Below are 14,607 nucleotides of genomic sequence, written 5' to 3' on the forward strand. Positions count from 1 at the left end.
CAAGCTTTTGCGTTACTTTTATTTTGAGTAGCAACCTTTATAATAAGCAGACCAGATTGTTCAAATATAAGAACATCCACAGGACATATCAATCATACGATATTAACATGTCGGTGATCTGAAGTCTGCCAGCTGAACCTGTCGGACGACGCTATTCTAGTTGAAATACCTTTGACTGCCTCGTCTTTAAATGCATTCTTTTGAAATGGTTTTTTATGAAGTTGATATCCGTCCTCGCTACCAAACTTTTCAAAGTAATCGGATAGTGTTGGAGCGATAGAGTCTATTGACTTGATCCATGGCAGGTTATAGTGATCACGCTCGAAACTACTCGAGACTGCGTTACTACACACTGGGGTATCACAGCTATTGTTCTGGTAAAAGAGTCAATCAGGTTGAAACAATTTAAAGACGCTAGGTTAGAAAAATTTCACTTACTTCGAAGGGCTCACTGCTGTTGGAAATTTTAATGAAACTATCAGTGATGCTGACGTGATCGAGTTCCTCAAAATTATGCAACTGGTCCTGAGCTACAAGACCGGCAGTAACTCCAGAGTTGTTGGCGATGAATATATCAGCAGAGTCGGATATATCATCAAGCGATGGAACTGTTTGGTCGGATAGAAGGAAGGTTGATGAACAAGTAGAGTCGATAGAAAGGTCTGGGCTTGAGGGAGCATTGCGTGCGCCAGCGACAACATGAGTGTTGTAAATTTTTCCTTTTTCCGCTTTAGGTTTCTTTCCATTGAGGAATACAATGTTGGGATTGGCGGAACTTTTTTCATCATGGATAAATGTACAGCGAACCCCGTACGGACAGGTTCCAGTTTCGTGGTATGTGCGACATACTTCAGTCTTGTATCGTTGATGTCTTTTGACAGCTCGTAGTTCAGTGTGGCCGTGCGCGTACCTACATTTTTTTCCGTACCTTCAATGTAGAAATGACATGGTTGTACTTAGTCATATGCAACCACTTCTTTAAAGGCTTATTTAGAATTACCTGCAGTAACCAATCTCTTGCCAGTTACGACACATTTCGGTTTTATAAAGGTCGGCCTTTTTATCTTTGCAAATCTTAGGGTATTCAACTAGCGTGGTTCTCTTCGATGCATTGTTGATGTGGGCAACGCGAGGCGTATTTTGTATTTTGGCTAAATTTTTCTCTTCAGTAGAGCAGGAATATCAGATATATTTTAAAAATTCCAGGCTTTTAAAGAAAAGCTTGACTTACTTCTTTCTGAATGTGACCGAGTGTTCTCAACATCCCCTGCATGGAAAAAGTTGTCGGCGTTAGTCCATGTGTGGTCAAGCCGTATATAGCGGAACGGTTGGTTGAACACCGACATCATACCTTTATCGAGATTCTCACTTATATTCTCTTTTCTAAGAAGATGGTGAACCTGATTATCTCCAGAGGGTAGAGAGGTAGTGTGATGATAAAGTTCTTTATCCTCCCAAGCCAGAGAAGATACCAAAATCCCGCTTCCAGAATACAAATGTGTCAAATTATTCGCACTAAAGATTCTTTGTCGCATCCAATCAATTACATGAGGAGGAGAAGAGTACAAGACAGAAGGCGAGTAGTTTTCAATCACCATTTCGGGAGACAGGAGGGTGTGATCTCTAGGATCCTGAAGGGGAGAGGAACGCAGTTGACAAGCAGAAGAACGTATATATTTGTATCAAAACTGTTGATGATAGTGATTATAATCAGAGAAGTGTGAGCAGCAACGACGATTGTATAAATGATTGTAGAAGAATAAAGAGAAGAATAAAAAGTGGGTAAATAAGATGGGAGTTCAACACAAAGCGCTTTTATAGTGTCACGCATTGACAACAATCAACTTTGGACGCCAATATATAATTGGAATTGGAAAAGACGTAGCACTGCTTCGCTTTGGCTGCTCATTCGCATCATTTTGTGTAATATTTCCATTCCTTGCAGTCCTGATCACCTCGAAGACAAAAATACCAGTCTTTTGTGGAGCACTTTTGGCTGTTTGTACCGGGGCATGAACACTGAATTGGCTTGTCCACACATTCTAGAGTCTCAATACATAGATATTTTTTACACTGAACTATTAGAATACACGATTTTTTGATTTAGCGGGTGGTTTTTTTTTTCGATAGACGGGTCATTCCACTGCACTTACTTGTCTGAAGATGCTGTTCTACTGCTGCCGATCGGAACGGGCTGGGAAGGGGAGAGCCGACTAAGATTGTATCAGAATCTCGGCCGTCGTCATCTTGATCCCCGAAGAGATTACCCAGGTTAAACTTCAGAGAATACGCTATGGTAGCTAACGACAATAGGACGCAGAATGACCAAAGATGCATACCTTACCACAGTTTCCAGTTGCGGACTGGAAGCATTGGGACACGTTGTCGTAACTCCGATTCCATGACTGCTCAAACTGCAATACCCTATGGCACGCAGTTCTTTCATTGCTTTGCCGTCACATGTCGAAGCAGAGGCTACCGCTTGCACTAAAAGGCTCTCAATGCATTCTTCACATCGACCTAGGTACTATTTGACATCACCTTAGAATTATATATCTTCCATACAATATTAACTGAACGATTATCTAGATTGCTTCTATTGTCAAGTAGGCACGTATAGTTCGCAGTTTCTCGTACCTCTCTTTAATATTGTAAGGCTCATTCCTCATATTATATAGAGCAAGTCAGACTTAATTTACCGCCAGATTTGCCAGTGGCTGTGCAGCAATGGCAAGGGTTAATAGCCGGTATGATTCGAGCGCGATGGTTTGTCAAAGCTGCTGTCACTCTTCTCATTACCAGTCGTTCCAGTTAATTACCCAGCAAAGGCGGCAGGAATTACAAGACATATGCCTATAGAAGAAGCGTTCAAAAAGTGCCCAAGTAAGCTACCACTGACCGTGTATACGCTTGAATTCGTGTACTAACGCTTTATAGATTTGCGGCCCGTTCATGTAGCCACATTCAATATGCACGACCCTATCGCCAAATACAATGACAATCCATCACAGCTCACACATAAAGTTTCTCTCGATATTTATCGAAAGGCCTCTCAAAATATATTCAAGATTTTTCAGAAATACTGCAGCAAAGTACAGAAAGCTGGTCTTGATGAAGCCTTCTTGGATGTAACGGATATTGTCAATGCTAGATTAATAGAAAAATATGGTTCCCTATTTTCGGAAGACGCTACCGAAGAATTCTCCAACGAGATTGACTGGGAACCATTGGGCTTCCTCGCTTTAAGCGATGAAGAATCAAGTCTGTTGAATCCGACTTCCGTGGAAGGTGACGACGCCGTGAGCCACTTGATTGCCTCTGATCGAAGCCCACCTGCTCCTAAACTCAAAGGAAATTGGAAAGACTTACAACTATCCATAGGCGCAGAAATTGCCAAGGAAATCAGAAAAGACATATTCGACACATTGAAATACACCTGCTCTGCTGGCATAGCTCATAATAAAACAGTCGCCAAACTCTGCTCTGCCTTAAACAAGCCGAATAAGCAAGTAAGTTCAATGCCAATGCTTTGTCTCTGAAATAGTGATATTCACGACACATCCTCTGATAGACAACCATGAGAGAAACTATCGTTTTGAAGTTTATGAAATCGATTCCTTTCACCAAAATACGAAACTTGGGAGGGAAGTTAGGGAATGAAGTCGAGAACGCACTCAACATTCAAACTGCCGGTGATTTGTGGTATGTGAATGAATGAATTACTCACAACGCACCAAGGCATCCTGTTGATTGGAATAAATTACAGGAAGTATAGCAGCGAAGAATTGCAAGCTAAATTTGGTCAGAGTCAAGGTATATGGCTCTATGATATCTGCCGCGGCATAGACAATAGCGAAGGTATGAAGATTGTTGAACACTGCTTACATATGATGAAGTCCCCGCTTAATGCAATTATCGTAGTCACCACGATTAAGATCACAAAATCCATGATGGCATCTAAAGTGTTCTCGCCACCACTTCGTTTGATATCTGATGTAGAGCGTTGGATGGCGGTCCTAGGATCCGAAATTTATATGCGGATGATGGATGATTTTGAAGAGCGATCAAGATGGCCAAAGACTCTAGTGGTAAGCAGCAGGTTACTACCAGGTGAAAAATATTCTAGCCCGTATTCACTCTGTCATCATGCAGATCCATTTTCGCTGTTCTGGTGAGGGTTCTGGCCGATCAAAGTCATGTCCCATGGTTAAACGCTCAGAGGTCATTTCTCCTGGTAAGTGTTCATACCTTCGATTGAAGTGGCATGATGCCGCAGATGAAATAATCTAACGCCTTTGACTAGATGTCATAACGCAAAGAGCTAATGAACTTTTTAAAACTTGCGAGCACCCTTTTCCGCTGTTACACATGTCGTTGGCTGTTTCTGGCTTGACAGTGGATGAATCATCTAGCACTCACAATATAACCAAGTTTTTCTCGAATTCGGCGGAAGGAAATTTCAATCACAAGCTCGCTTTTCAGGAGACAACCACTGTAGACATGAAAGCAAGCTCTAGCCGTTCTGCAAAATATGAAAAGGTGGAGAGTAACAAAAAAGGCATTGCTGCTTTATTCTTCTCCCGAAAAGATACTAGTTCGACGGATGCAGAGGAAGGAACTCGATGTGATGAATGTGGCAACTGGATTGCCATAAAAGATGTAGCAGAACATGCTGATTATCACTTTGCTAAGAAACTTCAAGATGAAGATCGACACAACCAAAATACTGCAGCCCAATCAAATTCTGTTCCGACTTCTAAGAAGCGGAAAGGTGTACCAAGCAACAATGACACTCAAAAAGAATCACGCCGGCTTTTCTTCCAACCTCGGCGATCATAGCACTAATTCATAATTTTTTTTAAGTTTATTTACCTATTTGTTAATATCGAGACTCGTTTAGAAAAAATGTACATAAAACATAGAGCGTACTATTTCGTATCACTGTTGTTATTATCATGGTCATGCAGCGGCTCTCTTACAAAGCCTTTTGCGCCATAGTCGTTGTATTTGCCAAAATTTCGCAGTTCTTTAGGTATGTCACTTCCTGTCGCAATCGGTTGAGTTGGAAGACTGTAACCAATTTCAAGATCCTCCAGAGTGGCCTTCAGTTGCATCATGAATGAGTTTCGGTTGGACCACCTGAATCCCATATCTTGCCAGGAAGCGCAGTGTTCAATGTAAAATATGCAAGTGAATTTGTTCATGTTTTCCAGTGACATGATATTCATGCACATGGTGTTATGTGTAAATGATCGAGGCTTGTCATTGTACCAAGCAAGCATAGATTCTCTCAGGCGGTAGATTTTGTCCGCGGTCGTAGAGAAGTGTATGTTAAATTCTGCATCAGAGGCAACATTAGAAGAGAATAGAATCATATCGTCACTCACAGACGTTTGCATTTACTTACCAATGACTTCAGCCATTGGACCAGATCTTCTAAGATTGCATATATACTGTGGAGCAATAACAGTATGATGGGCATACAGCGTCGTTCCATCCCATTTTTTGAACGTCGTAGTCAACAGATCTATTTCAACCACTGTCCAGTTCTCTGCGCCAACAAATACACGATCACCAACGTCATATGGGTGCTGTTTAGAGTCAGTTAATTCCTTGAGCAAATAGACTGGAAGCGTTAAAATTCATTATCCTTGACTTACCGTGACAAAAACAAATATGATACTTTCGAACATATCCTTGGCACTATTACCAAAAATGAAGCTGATGGCCACGAACATGGTCCATAGGGGCAGTAGTTGGCTGCCAACGTCGACACCGAAAGCAGTTGCGACAATAAGTGCCCAAACAACTGCAAATGCAGACATCAATATGATATCCAGTTTTCCCGAAGCCTGCGATAGGTCACGAAGGGATGCTGCTAAATGCTTTCTTTCCTTGAATATCTCCAAAGTTCCATTTCGTAACTCGCGTTTTGAGATATTGCCGTTCTTATCACGATCAAACAAGTCAAAAGCTTTTTCAGCTTCATCAGACGTAGTGAAATAGTCGACAAAGTCGCCTTTGACAAGATAGCCATTTTCCGGAGCTACCATATTGTGGAACAATTCACGTGCTAGCCATTTTGCTTCTTGCCGTGAGTTGTGAGTGCCTGGTAAAATGGACGCCATCGATTTCGCCTTGTTGTTGAATAACTTTTTAAAATTGGTTGTTCCATAGTCAAGAAATGATTTGCCATCAAATGAACTAGTACGAGTCGATAGGGTGGGACGACGACGTGTCAGATTCTTCATCTTCTTGCTAAAGAAGTTTTTCACGGTATGCGCCTCTGGCTTGGTGTCGGATTGTATTGTAATTTTGACGCTGTCTTTATTTGAAAACCGAACAGGCCCTTGATTGTCCTTTTTTTGACTTTCTTCCTGCTGAACACTTTCTCTATGTTCGATTTCTTCATATTTGTGATTACCTGAGGCTGAGCTTCGTCGACGGTGTTTATCCTTGGTTTCCTGACGATTTGTTAAATCACGCTCATTTTCATGCTGAACGTGTTCCTCATGATGAGCCTCTCCTTTTTCTTCATAATTAGTGCTTCCACCATTCGATGTCGTATCTGGCTCAACTTGTTGATCACTGCTTTGATCTTTGTCCCTTTCGTTTTGATCACCGTCACGAATCTTCTTATTATGCTTTCGAAGGTCAAAGTCCGGTCGCTTTCGAATTGATTTCTTCAGTTTGTCCAACACTATGCGTGTGCTGTGCTTCAGTATCGTTGGCATCCAGTTGAAATCCTCTAGAGAGATATTTACCTTTAAGTGCATTGTCATTTTTTTCAATTCGTTCGTAATAAGCCTTTCTACAATACAAAGAGGTAAATGTGAAGGACACTATCCAGAAAGCTAAATGTATTATCTCACCTGTGAAATGCAGTAACTGTCGTTTTCAATCCTTTAGTCAATGCAAGATATGTTTCTTTATCCTACGTTCTTTAATCGTTACTCACCTATCAATTGCAATATAAATTTTTCCAGGAATAAAAAGCCACTTGCGAAGAAGAGAGCTTCAAGAAATGATTTGACAATCCAAGTGTAGCCGTAATTGCGGTCATCATTAGGCACTTGCAGTAGAAACGCCCAAGCACCCCATGCCCAGGCGGACACAAAGAGAATTTTGATATAGGATTTGAGAGAATGATAATACTATTGACATTTCGATGGACGAGTTGGTAAAGTTAGCGGCTATCATGGAAAAAAAAAAATGATCTGTAACTGACTTCAAACGTACAGCCAACCGCATCTTCAATATCTCCAAGGTAGTCGGCGTCATCCTTTTGACAAACCGTTGGATGACGGCAGGGATAGCTTCAACAAAGTAATGCACCACAATTGCCATAACGTATATGAAGGAGAGAAAGGTAAACCAGAGTTCTAGGTTTAAGGATACATCGTTTTGCTTGCCAGCGTACAGAACATTGAGAAGCGCAGTGACAGCTATTAGTGCTAGACCGATGAACACTACAATAAACCGTTTGAACCATTTTCCGTATGTTCCATATAGAAAAAATGTGAACGGCCGATCTTTGCTAACCATCTTTCTTTTGTATGCATGATCCTCCATAGGGTCATCTTCTTGATTCCAGTCAAAATCTTCGTCACCCTCAGGGTTCTGGCGATCGCCATTATCATTTCGCGCTTGGCTGCCAATATCAGTGTTATCGGTGGAACTCTCGCCGCCGGGTTTTTCATCTTTAAATCTACTTCGCAGTTCGTTTGGTTGAATTTCGTCTTGGCTTTCGTCAAGAGAGTCAGAGCTTTCTGAGCCTAGTGAATGATTAATATGAACCTCTTCTTCATGGATGGGTAATTAGATCCATGCTTCCACTCACCATAGCTCTTTCGATATGACTCGGCCATGTGCCTTCACTTATAAAAAAAAAGAAATCACCAAACCTTGAAAAGAAGAGAAGTCGACAACAGCGTCCGAATTACGGCTTCTTATGAGATGCTATGGATCAATCTCGCACAGGAATAATTTATTTCTCACCCTTTCCCCCGAAAAATCTTTGAATGGTAATTGTGAGTACATTTGCTCAAGTAAGCATTTGGTATACATAAACCAGTGGATCATATTGTATATGTTTACTGTATGTGATAGGCTATCAGTCGTCGTTTACCTGTGACTGTGATATGGGCAATGGCTACCATGTAGAGCCGCAAGCTCTGGCATACCAATTAGCATCGAGGTTTCATTTATCAATGCATGATAAAGTCCCAACCAGTTTTTGAAAAAGCTAATGCGATGTGGTTCATTGGTTCATCCTTTATCATAGGCAAGCATGCTTTCCACAGAGCAAATGGCTTTCGATGTAACTCTCAGTCAAGTTTTGGCCAGTCTCCAATAAGGCTTTATGTCGCGTTACACACTGTTCTCTGAAATAATGGTAGAAGGAGTTGTACCACCAAGAGTGCAAATGGTCAATGCCTGGCCCAATTTCAATGTTTGTGACTCAGCTCAAAAGCCTCTCAACCTTCAGTGTGGTATGAACATCAACAGCACCACACCATGACTTCAAAAATGCAGGCTTTTCCCTTCGATTCTACCAATGTGCCTGTTCCTGAAGTTGCCAATCATATGTCCAGATCTCCGTTTCCGGAAAGTTCAATGTCGACGCCAGTACCCACTTCATCCCGTACTAAACACCCGAGCAATGCAAGAACACGAACACTAGACCGAGATGAATCAGACGCTTTCTTCTCTACACCAGCATCGCAGGCGATGCCGACTATCAATGGTCGCCTATTGGACAACAGCGGCCTGAATCCGTATCCAGCTGCCTCTCCACCCACAAAACATGCTTCCCGTAGAATGACTAGTGATAGTGAGATGAAATCAAGGCGTTCGAAGCTGGAAATCCTGAATGATCCTCTACTACATCAAACGTTCTTTTACCAATCGAGAGGAACGACAGAAGATCTTTTTCCTTCCCATCTTGTCGGATTCGCTGAATATGGCAACCCAGATGGCCATGCGGTGATGCTCATCGGGGGTCTAGGTTGCTCAAGATTAGTAGGTGTCATGTTTCATGACATCAGTAAACGATATGGAATACGACTGATTATACCAGAGCGCCTGGGGTAAGATTTCATGGCACCGAACGGAAACTAAACATTAAAAAATAAGCTAATAAGTTGTTTCGATGGGTGGTAGGTATGGATTGACGGAAGCATGCAGCGCGCTCAACATGACTGTAATGCAATGGGCAGGTAAGAAACTCTTCATATTTGGTGTTAAGTAGGAGCTCTCAGCATCACATTGATACTTTATGATCGCTCAACAGATGTGGTTGTCCAATTGGCGGACCACTTGCGTATAAAACGATTTAGTCTAATTGGACAGTCTGTCGGAGCCGTGTTTTCGTTGGCGGTGGCTAAGAAGTATCCCAATCGTGTTGTTGGCACCGTCCATTTGATCTCACCATGGGTTCCAACAGCAGCAGCGAACACGTTCAAGTGGACTAAGCGATTACCAGGTGGATTGATGACCCGCACCTTAACATTAGGCATGGACGCTATGTGGACCATCAACAAAGTATCCAATTCACCTTCCGCTAACTGGATGTCAATGTCGGGAATGGCTGATGCTAGTCAGCGGTCAAGCACTGAATCGTCTGGGATCTCCCGGAATAGTAGCATGTCTGGGAAAATGAGCTCGGCTACCTCTCCCACATCCTCCAACTTTCATTCGGCCTTGATGGCGTTAGAGGAGGATGAGCTTCTAGCATCTTTAGATGACGACTATGCAGATATACCGACGGATTTCCCTCCCCATCGACCGCTGCGACATATGGTTCGCCTGCAACAGATGTCCCTATTCCTTGGAATGAACAAAATGAGGATGGCGGAACCCTCGTCCGAGGGTCAAACTAATGATGTCCTGGTAGCCCTCGAAAAATACCACCCCTTTGGCTTCAGTTTTTCTGATATCGATATTCCAGTCTCTGTAGTTTGGGGTGATAAGGATAACCTGATCCCATTACGAGGTATAGAATGGATGGCTAGTACAATGAAAGACGTTAGAGTTAAAGTTTTAGAAGGTGAAGCGCATGATCTTGTATGGAAAGAAGGAGTCATGGAATGGGCTCTAAGAGGCATTCTTGCCTCCACTTCAATTAAATCATAGAGTAAACTCGTAATTATATGGGTACTACAAGGTTGTATAGACCAGCACAAAAGTTGTTTTCGTCTCAAAAGTGTTCTCTCTGTGAATGAACTGCTCATAACCATGAAACATTCGTTATTCGTTCATATTTTGGAGCCGAATCATTCCATATGCATTAATATGCAGATGTCAGGTATTTTTCATTTATCTTAGTACTTGGCTAAGGTCGTTACGAATTAATAATTGGGTGCCACAGGGTTTTTGCGCGCAGTAGGGGCAACGCTGACTTTGAAGTCCTCCCTTTCCATACGTGATGAGTGACCACACATCAATTATTTGTATGAAATTATCGTTCAATGTATTAGTATTCGCTAGTGGGATCTATTGGTAATGTAATATCGAAGTTCCTGGTCTTCAACTGAGACTTATATTTTTAGGCTGCACTCGGAGTACGAGGAAAAATAATAGCGTTCCTGGTGGCCGAGACAAGTGAAAACACAGTCCCAATTGGATTTCAAATTGCGTCTTTCCCATATATGGTAGGGGTAAGACCATTCACCTTACTCTCATGAACATCCTCTTGACATGAATGGAAAATCAAGATACAACGCTGAGTTCTCACAGCTGCCAACGGCGGATACTGACGAAGTGGAGGGAACAGCATTGTTTGACGAATCAAGAGAAATCGAAGAGGAATTGCTCCATGGACAAATTGCCATGCCACCAGAAGCCAGGGGAGATAACCCACTGGACGCTCTAATCACAAAAGTGGGATACGGCTCATTTCAGAAAAAGCTTCTGGTTAGTATTTCTAGTCCTGGTGTGAAATAGGACACTGGTCTATCGATCCTAACGTTGCTTCTAGGTTCTTTGCGGGTTTGGTTGGCTTGCTGACAATGTAAGTATACCTGGTACCGCCTTTTGGGGTAGACTGGCTCAGTGATTTGTAACCAGTAATTAATTGTTTACTTTTCGATCTTTAGATGTGGCTACAGGTATGCATCGATACGCATCATTATGCTATTTCCAACGTCTGTTTGTGTGCACAGCTGACAATTTGAGATACAGTGTATTGCCATTATATTACCCCGAGTGCAAGGTAAAATTTACAACACCGCAACGACATATCACCCCGTCAATTATTAATAGTGTTTGTGACAGATCATTTCGATGTTGAGGACCGTCTCATTGGAACGCTTTCAAGTTCCATCTTCATGGGAATGATGTTTGGAGCCTTATTCTGGGGTACTTACTCAGATTCCAATGGACGAAAAATTCCATTTAACACTACTCTGGCCATAACTGCTCTATTTGGTATTGCATCCAGCTTTGCTCCTACTTTTTGGAGTCTGTGCTTGTTTTTATTTTTCCTTGGATTTGGAGTAGGTGGAAACATGCCAACTGATGGTAAGAAGAAAGATCACGCTTTGTCACCTGTAGTACTTGCCGCCGATTTTCATAGCAACCTTATTTATTTTTTGACATTTGTTTCTTAGGTGCATTGTTTCTTGAATTCCTTCCAAAATCTCATCATTACTTGCTGACGTTTATGTCGGTTTTCTTTTCGTTTGGCGCGGTTATTGCGTCGATATTAGGTTTTCTCATCTTGCCATACACAAGCTGTCCCGAAGGCTCAGCTGATGACCAAAACCCACCATGCGACGTTTCAGTCCAAAATAGGGGTTGGCGGTACATGCTCCTCGCCACAGGTATTGTGACCTTATTCATGGTCGTGTGTAGATCATTTCTCTTCCACCTTCCGGAGAGCCCCAAGTATCTTATCAGCCGACATCGCAAACGTGAAGCTGCACAAGTGTTGCAACGGATTGCAGACGCCAATGGACACAAAATGACCATTACAGCTGCTGACTTACCAGACCCGTGCCGTCCAGTGAAAATGTTCGCGATAATCGATAGCGATGACGAGTTGGAAGATGGTCCAAAAGTCCGTTCCAGCGACTCGTATAGTGATACAAGCCCAATTCTATCACCAGCCAACCCAGACGCCAAGCTTGATACTCCACGATCCTTCGCTGAGAAAATTAAAACCGCTATGAATCCGGAAAAGCTACAATTGCTGTTCAATGAGAAGTGGCGAGTCACAACCATTTTAGTTTGGGCCATTTGGACCTTCACGGCCGTGGCATATACTATGTTCAATGTCTTCTTACCAAAGTATTTGGAGATGCTTGGTTTCGCTGGAGAAGCACCTCCTACTAGAGCAGATGTTTACTGGGATTATATGGTGTATTCCATTGCTGGAGTGCCTGGCTCAGTGGTATGTAACTCGGTACCTTTTCTGTTATCATTGATTTTTTGTGATCTAATCCCACATTTGTTTCATAGATTGCATCTTGGATGATTGAAACAAGATTGGGTCGGAAAGGAACCATGGCTTTGTCTGCCTTTGGATCTGCAGTCGCATTATTTGTCTTTTCGGTCATCAGCTCACGCATAACTATGTTGCTGTCATCGTCGGCTGTATCGTTTTTGGCAACATTATTATACGCAGTCATTTACGGCTATACACCAGAAGTGTTCACCACCGAAGTACGAGGAACTGCAGTAGGCACAGCATCCGCTCTGGGAAGAATTGCCGGTATTATCAGTCCTATCGTGTCCGGAATTTTACTCACTATCAGCACCGTTCTTCCCCTGTACGTCAGCGTCGTTGGCTTCATATTGGTCGGCGGTTGTGTAATGCTTCTCCCCGTAGAGACGAAGAAAGCAACTTGACCCATTTTTGTCGTCGCATTATCATAAAGCTCCCTCCCCCCACAGTGTAGATACCTCTTGATCTCTTCTGAGGTCATAATAGAATTGAGGAGGCATTGGCTCTCCTTCCGTGACATCCTTTACAAACTCTTTTCATTTCTTTTTTATTTACATAGCTTATAAGTCTATATATTTTTAAGTCTTTGCGATATTCCGTGTGCCCGGCACCCGGAATCCCATTTGTTGCAACTTCCTGGCCAAGAACGGAGTGATGGCGGCAGTCAAACCTAGTCGCACAGGCAGAAGAATAGTTTTGTGAATTCCATATGCTATTACAAAGATAGAAGCCATGGACGGCTTTTCTGCTGAATCTGCTTTGGGTGTGATCTTGTGTTTCATGCCAAATAAGCCTTTGACTTCCTTCAATGCCCAGTCTTCGACTTGCTTGACTTTTTCAGCACCAGTGAACGTAATGACCGCCATTGTCAAGCTCAAATCGACAGCGCTGAGGGCTAAGTAAACTCCAGCACCAACTGCGCCATACTTCTTCATAAATGACTTCAGTCTTTGTCTGATTGTTGTGTTTGCCTCGACATTATCAACTTGGGCGGAATAGAGTCGAGTTGAATGCCAGTCATGTCGCAAGACTTGTCGAGTGGTCGGCGTACTCCACGGAGATCGATATCCAGGCGATATATACAGTGGTTTTCTCAAAGTAGTTCGTAGACTTGGAATCCTGGAGGATATAAAACGAAGATTTCTCTGGTACACTGACATGACTCCAAATGTACAGTGGAATGGAAAAAGCAGCCTTCCAACTCCGAATTGCGTCAGAGAACTTCAATGGCCTTCCCATTAGCCCGCTATGAGACACCCTAGTACAAAATTCGTATGTAGGCAGGAAACGTTTAGCACCTTTTACGTTTATCTCAGGTGAAATATCGCTTTTACAGCAAAGAAAGTATACCAGTGACTACGTTATACCGGGAGCACTCATCCATGATCGTGCTGTCAGTCATTTTCTCCACACCAGCACAATCAATCCATGTACCTATCACAGGCACTGCGCAAGTGTTCATTTAGAAAAATCAACGAGTTGTGATGAGGCAGATTGATGCTATTTATTGGTCAGCTATAATCATCATCATTTCAACATTTCGTTACTCAAAGTGCACTCAACCAACGACAAAATGCCTATTAAACAGAGCACACAATAAAACTTGGCGAATGAGACTGACGGTTATTCGCCAACCCCACAATTGGAATGCGTGTTCATTGTAGAACAGAATAGAGGTGACGCTGGGTTTATGGTGAAAAAGTGAATTTCGATAACCCAATTCTGTCGGGATGTTTTTCTTTGGTTCGCCAGGGAGCAGTCCCGAGACTATATCCTATGGAGATTGCCTTGGTTTTACAAATATGTATAGATAAAAATAATCAAACTTGGTCCCTGAGGGTATTTCTTACGATAATACCTCGTAGAGAACAGAATTGAGAGAAAGAACATTTGAAGATAAATGAAAATATAGAATTTGCCAAGGTCAGAGAAAAATTGATCTAATTGAGCCAACGGGAATAGGTTCGAATCAAGAGCTAATAGAATGTAGAAAAGAAGAGACTCTCGTTTTATTACTCTATCTAGAGCGCTTATATAAAGTAGCGTAAAGAATGGCTTGTCTTCATCCAGCATAGTTTACCATATTAAAACAAACTTTAGGTGTCACAGCAGTATTAGATTTACTAAGAAAAATGTGATAGCGGGAGGTATTCAACTACAGT

The 14,607-nt window shown here is 42.3% G+C and overlaps 7 protein-coding genes across 7 annotated transcripts; 3 read left to right on the forward strand and 4 right to left on the reverse strand.

Moving 5' to 3' along the window:
• Positions 1-30: 30 nt before the first annotated feature.
• Positions 31-1,905, reverse strand: K450DRAFT_9290 (uncharacterized protein). Its single transcript, XM_051593840.1, has 5 exons — positions 1,352-1,905; positions 1,232-1,267; positions 1,001-1,163; positions 439-928; positions 31-374 (listed from the first exon to the last, which is right to left on the reverse strand). Exons 1-5 carry the CDS (start codon positions 1,596-1,598, stop codon positions 93-95), a joined length of 1,218 nt encoding a protein of 405 aa, XP_051440109.1. The 5' UTR covers positions 1,599-1,905; the 3' UTR covers positions 31-92.
• Positions 1,906-1,914: 9 nt separating this feature from the next.
• K450DRAFT_263281 (uncharacterized protein) lies at positions 1,915-2,533 on the reverse strand. Its single transcript, XM_051592627.1, has one exon. The coding sequence runs from the start codon at positions 2,335-2,337 to the stop codon at positions 2,104-2,106; it is 234 nt and encodes a 77-aa protein (XP_051440110.1). The 5' UTR covers positions 2,338-2,533; the 3' UTR covers positions 1,915-2,103.
• Positions 2,117-4,941, forward strand: K450DRAFT_263282 (uncharacterized protein). Its single transcript, XM_051592628.1, has 10 exons — positions 2,117-2,524; positions 2,590-2,610; positions 2,679-2,747; positions 2,812-2,883; positions 2,938-3,509; positions 3,572-3,702; positions 3,767-3,858; positions 3,922-4,088; positions 4,153-4,234; positions 4,304-4,941. The coding sequence occupies exons 1-10, from the start codon at positions 2,461-2,463 to the stop codon at positions 4,837-4,839; spliced, it is 1,806 nt and encodes a 601-aa protein (XP_051440111.1). The 5' UTR covers positions 2,117-2,460; the 3' UTR covers positions 4,840-4,941.
• On the reverse strand, positions 4,929-8,159 carry K450DRAFT_275927 (uncharacterized protein; the record flags this gene model as incomplete). The annotated part of the gene is made up of 8 exons (XM_051593196.1): positions 4,929-5,338; positions 5,408-5,591; positions 5,661-6,700; positions 6,765-6,811; positions 6,873-6,888; positions 6,959-7,154; positions 7,240-7,775; positions 8,129-8,159. The coding sequence occupies 8 exons, from the start codon at positions 8,157-8,159 to the stop codon at positions 4,929-4,931; spliced, it is 2,460 nt and encodes an 819-aa protein (XP_051440112.1).
• Positions 8,160-8,193: 34 nt separating this feature from the next.
• On the forward strand, positions 8,194-10,181 carry K450DRAFT_263289 (uncharacterized protein). The gene is made up of 3 exons (XM_051592629.1): positions 8,194-9,089; positions 9,163-9,218; positions 9,293-10,181. The coding sequence occupies exons 1-3, from the start codon at positions 8,518-8,520 to the stop codon at positions 10,132-10,134; spliced, it is 1,470 nt and encodes a 489-aa protein (XP_051440113.1). The 5' UTR covers positions 8,194-8,517; the 3' UTR covers positions 10,135-10,181.
• A 481-nt stretch (positions 10,182-10,662) lies between these two features.
• Positions 10,663-12,936, forward strand: K450DRAFT_263292 (uncharacterized protein). Its single transcript, XM_051592630.1, has 7 exons — positions 10,663-10,914; positions 10,979-11,011; positions 11,097-11,108; positions 11,182-11,212; positions 11,275-11,520; positions 11,610-12,391; positions 12,460-12,936. Exons 1-7 carry the CDS (start codon positions 10,699-10,701, stop codon positions 12,847-12,849), a joined length of 1,710 nt encoding a protein of 569 aa, XP_051440114.1. The 5' UTR covers positions 10,663-10,698; the 3' UTR covers positions 12,850-12,936.
• Positions 12,937-13,639, reverse strand: K450DRAFT_263295 (uncharacterized protein). Its single transcript, XM_051592631.1, has one exon. The coding sequence runs from the start codon at positions 13,603-13,605 to the stop codon at positions 13,024-13,026; it is 582 nt and encodes a 193-aa protein (XP_051440115.1). The 5' UTR covers positions 13,606-13,639; the 3' UTR covers positions 12,937-13,023.
• Positions 13,640-14,607: the final 968 nt, after the last annotated feature.

Source organism: Umbelopsis ramanniana (genome assembly GCF_025399195.1).
Source record: "Umbelopsis ramanniana AG unplaced genomic scaffold K450scaffold_109, whole genome shotgun sequence".
NCBI lineage: Eukaryota > Fungi > Mucoromycota > Umbelopsidomycetes > Umbelopsidales > Umbelopsidaceae > Umbelopsis > Umbelopsis ramanniana.